This window comes from Centruroides sculpturatus, unplaced genomic scaffold (genome assembly GCF_000671375.1).
Source record: "Centruroides sculpturatus isolate CEXI.00-Female unplaced genomic scaffold, Cexi_2.0 scaffold5807, whole genome shotgun sequence".
Classification (NCBI taxonomy): Eukaryota; Metazoa; Arthropoda; class Arachnida; order Scorpiones; family Buthidae; genus Centruroides; species Centruroides sculpturatus.
The window spans coordinates 1-2992 of NW_019389999.1; the positions used below are offsets into that span (position 1 = coordinate 1).

General features: G+C 24.5%; 1 protein-coding gene across 1 annotated transcript; it reads right to left on the minus strand.

Annotated features, from left to right (window-relative positions):
* Positions 1 to 894: 894 nt before the first annotated feature.
* LOC111617399 (uncharacterized protein C1orf112 homolog) lies at positions 895 to 2100 on the minus strand (the record flags this gene model as incomplete). Its single annotated transcript, XM_023358694.1, has 6 exons — positions 1981 to 2100; positions 1849 to 1912; positions 1699 to 1780; positions 1536 to 1615; positions 1150 to 1294; positions 895 to 1074 (listed from the first exon to the last, which is right to left on the minus strand). Coding segments are annotated over exons 1-6 (555 nt in total), but the record flags the coding sequence as incomplete, so codon positions are not given.
* Positions 2101 to 2992: the final 892 nt, after the last annotated feature.

Sequence of the window (2992 nt, forward strand, 5' to 3'; positions counted from 1 at the left end):
TAAAATATTTTTAAAGACTTCCTCATCCCATCATCAGATCTGAGCAATAGAACTGAACTAGAATAATGGAAATATTCATTTGAGGATTTAAATGATTTATTGTATATTTAGAATCAAAGAAAATTCTAGAAGTGTTATATAAAGTATAGGAGTTAACATATATTAATGGATAAAACATTTTTCAGGACTTTCTAGTCCATTTCCCTTATTTTTTAAGTTAACAGTTTCATATTTTTAAAATATTTTTAAAGACTTCCTCATCCCATCATCAGATCTGAGCAATAGAACTGAACTAGAATAATGGAAATATTCATTTGAGGATTTAAATGAAATTCAAATAAATATCTGTCTTAAAATATAACAAAAAAGAATAAAAATACAAGGCTGGAAATAATAATAGTATAAATACAACAAAACAATAAATTTAAAAATATACAAGTATTTAAAGATTACATATGATCTTTAAATACTTGTATATTTTTAAATTTATTGTTTTGTTGTATTTATACTGTTATTTATTATTTCCAGCCTTGTATTTTTATTCTTTTTTGTTATATTTTAAGACAGACATTTATTTGAATTTCATTTAAATCCTCAAATGAATATTTCCATTATTCTAGTTCAGTTCTATTGCTCAGATCTGATGATGGGATGAGGAAGTCTTTAAAAATATTTTAAAAATATGAAACTGTTAACTTAAAAAATAAGGGAAATGGACTAGAAAGTCCTGAAAAATGTTTTATCCATTAATATATGTTAACTCCTATACTTTATATAACACTTCTAGAATTTTCTTTGATTCTAAATATACAATAAATCGTATAATATTAATTTTAGTAATCTACAAAGATAAAGCAACTTTAATATATAATGAAAAAATTATTTATACTTTACCATATCAAAATACTTCTGAGGAGTCATTTCTTCTTCATTAATTTGTTGAAGTTTGACAATATATATGTTTAGTAATTCTTTCTTGGATGTATATAAGCCATCCTTTAAAAATGTGTTTAATGAAAGATTACTCCATAAGTTTAAATTTTCTGATAGAGGAAATTTCTCTATAAAATGTTTCTAAAATTAAAAATATAAAATAGTTAGTAACAACATTTCTAATAATTATTTCTAATAAAATTTCAAAAAACATACTTTATATTTTGGTATCAGAAATTTTACTATTCTTCTAAGAAGAAATCTGATGTGCAACATATTGATATTGTTCTCTGCATCAGATTTCATTAAGAGTTCAACCAGAAAAGAACAATATGAAAAACATAAATCTGCTGAACCATACCTAAATAACAAAATAATAAATTTAATAACTTTTAATATATTTTCAATTTAATGTAAATGACATTGGCCAGAATGGCGAGCAGTTAAGATGTCAATCAAATGCTCTTGGAAATGTGGGAACAAATCTAGATGGACCAAAGAAACTCCACCAGTTGGTAAGCTTGATTAAAGACCCTCTTATGCCCACAGGACAGAGTAAAAAAATTTAAATAAATAAATAAACTATGCAACTATGCATTTACCTTGCAACAAAGCATAAAATATCACTTATTAAAGTTGCATATACTCCAGAGCTTTTTACATAATTAAACAACACCTTTTCCTAAAAGAAATTATCATTATTACTGTTAAATAAAAAAAAATAAAATTAGCTTTGAAATTTTAAAATATAATGCTTATTTTTACCAAAATTGGAAAATATTGAACAGGCATTGCTGAGATAAAACTACAAACACGAATACATACAAGTTCATAAAAACTGATCATTCTGGAAAAGATATATATAAATATATTTAAAATCTTTAAGTTGTTATAATACTGAAATATGAAAAATACTTCTGTGATTTTCCTTGACACAAATTTCCAGACAGATAGACAGGTAAATGGAATTGTGAAAAACCTGAAAGTAATTAATAAAATGGTAAAATGTTTAAAAATATCAATTAAATATTTTATGAAAACACTTACACATTTCAACTGTCGTAAAAATGGAAGTAATGAGTGACTGTTTTGCCTTAGAAGGTTTAATCCATAAGTCTTGAGTTTCTTCTACAAATTAACCAATTAAATTTGTTTTATATAAAATAGGGTAAAAATATTAAATGTAATAAGTTCTGAAAAGTTAATTTAACCTTATAACAAACACATTAACTTTGTTATATGATATGATGCATAGATTACAATTGTAATTCATGTACAAATTTCAGAATTTTTATTAAAGAATTTTACTATGAACATTCATATAAAAGTATATAAGAACATCTTACAAATGTTTATTAATTCATTGACTACAAAACAATATTTTTAACGTTAATTTTACAAACACCAAACTTTTTGTTGAGCTTAAAATTCTTTTATTTTTACTAATGTTTTTCAACCTATTAATATAGGCCATCGTCAGGCTTAAGAATATAAATTTATATTCTTTTGGTGTTTGTGAAATTAATGTGAATTATTTGTTGAGAAAGCAGTGGATAATATTTTAAAATTTTACTGATATTTAATAATAGAAAAATAAAATTAACACATTCCTCTGTTGCTTACATAAGGTAAGCATTTTGCAAAAATTTAATGTGTGTGATGTAATTGAAGATAAGTCACTATGAAGTTGGACCACTTGACCAACACCATTGGCTCAAGTCTAAAAAATCTCGAGCATACATCTGAGTAAACTTCATACAAAATATATTTTAAATCTTTGGACTAATCTCAAACAATTGTACTATTTTTTTTTGTGCCCCTTGAAGAAGNTAATAATAAAAAGCAGAAATTAACACTTTCAACAAGAGCCGCATGTAACTCAAAAAGAGCCGCATTTGCTCATGGTGGGTATATGCATTCAGAAAGGATAATGAAGAAATACATGTATATTGTATGAAATAAACATTTTTGTGAAAGTGTTTATTTCATTCAATATAATGTACAGTACAATGATTAATATCTTTGGCACTTCAACGTTTTATCCACAATTTGTTAAGCT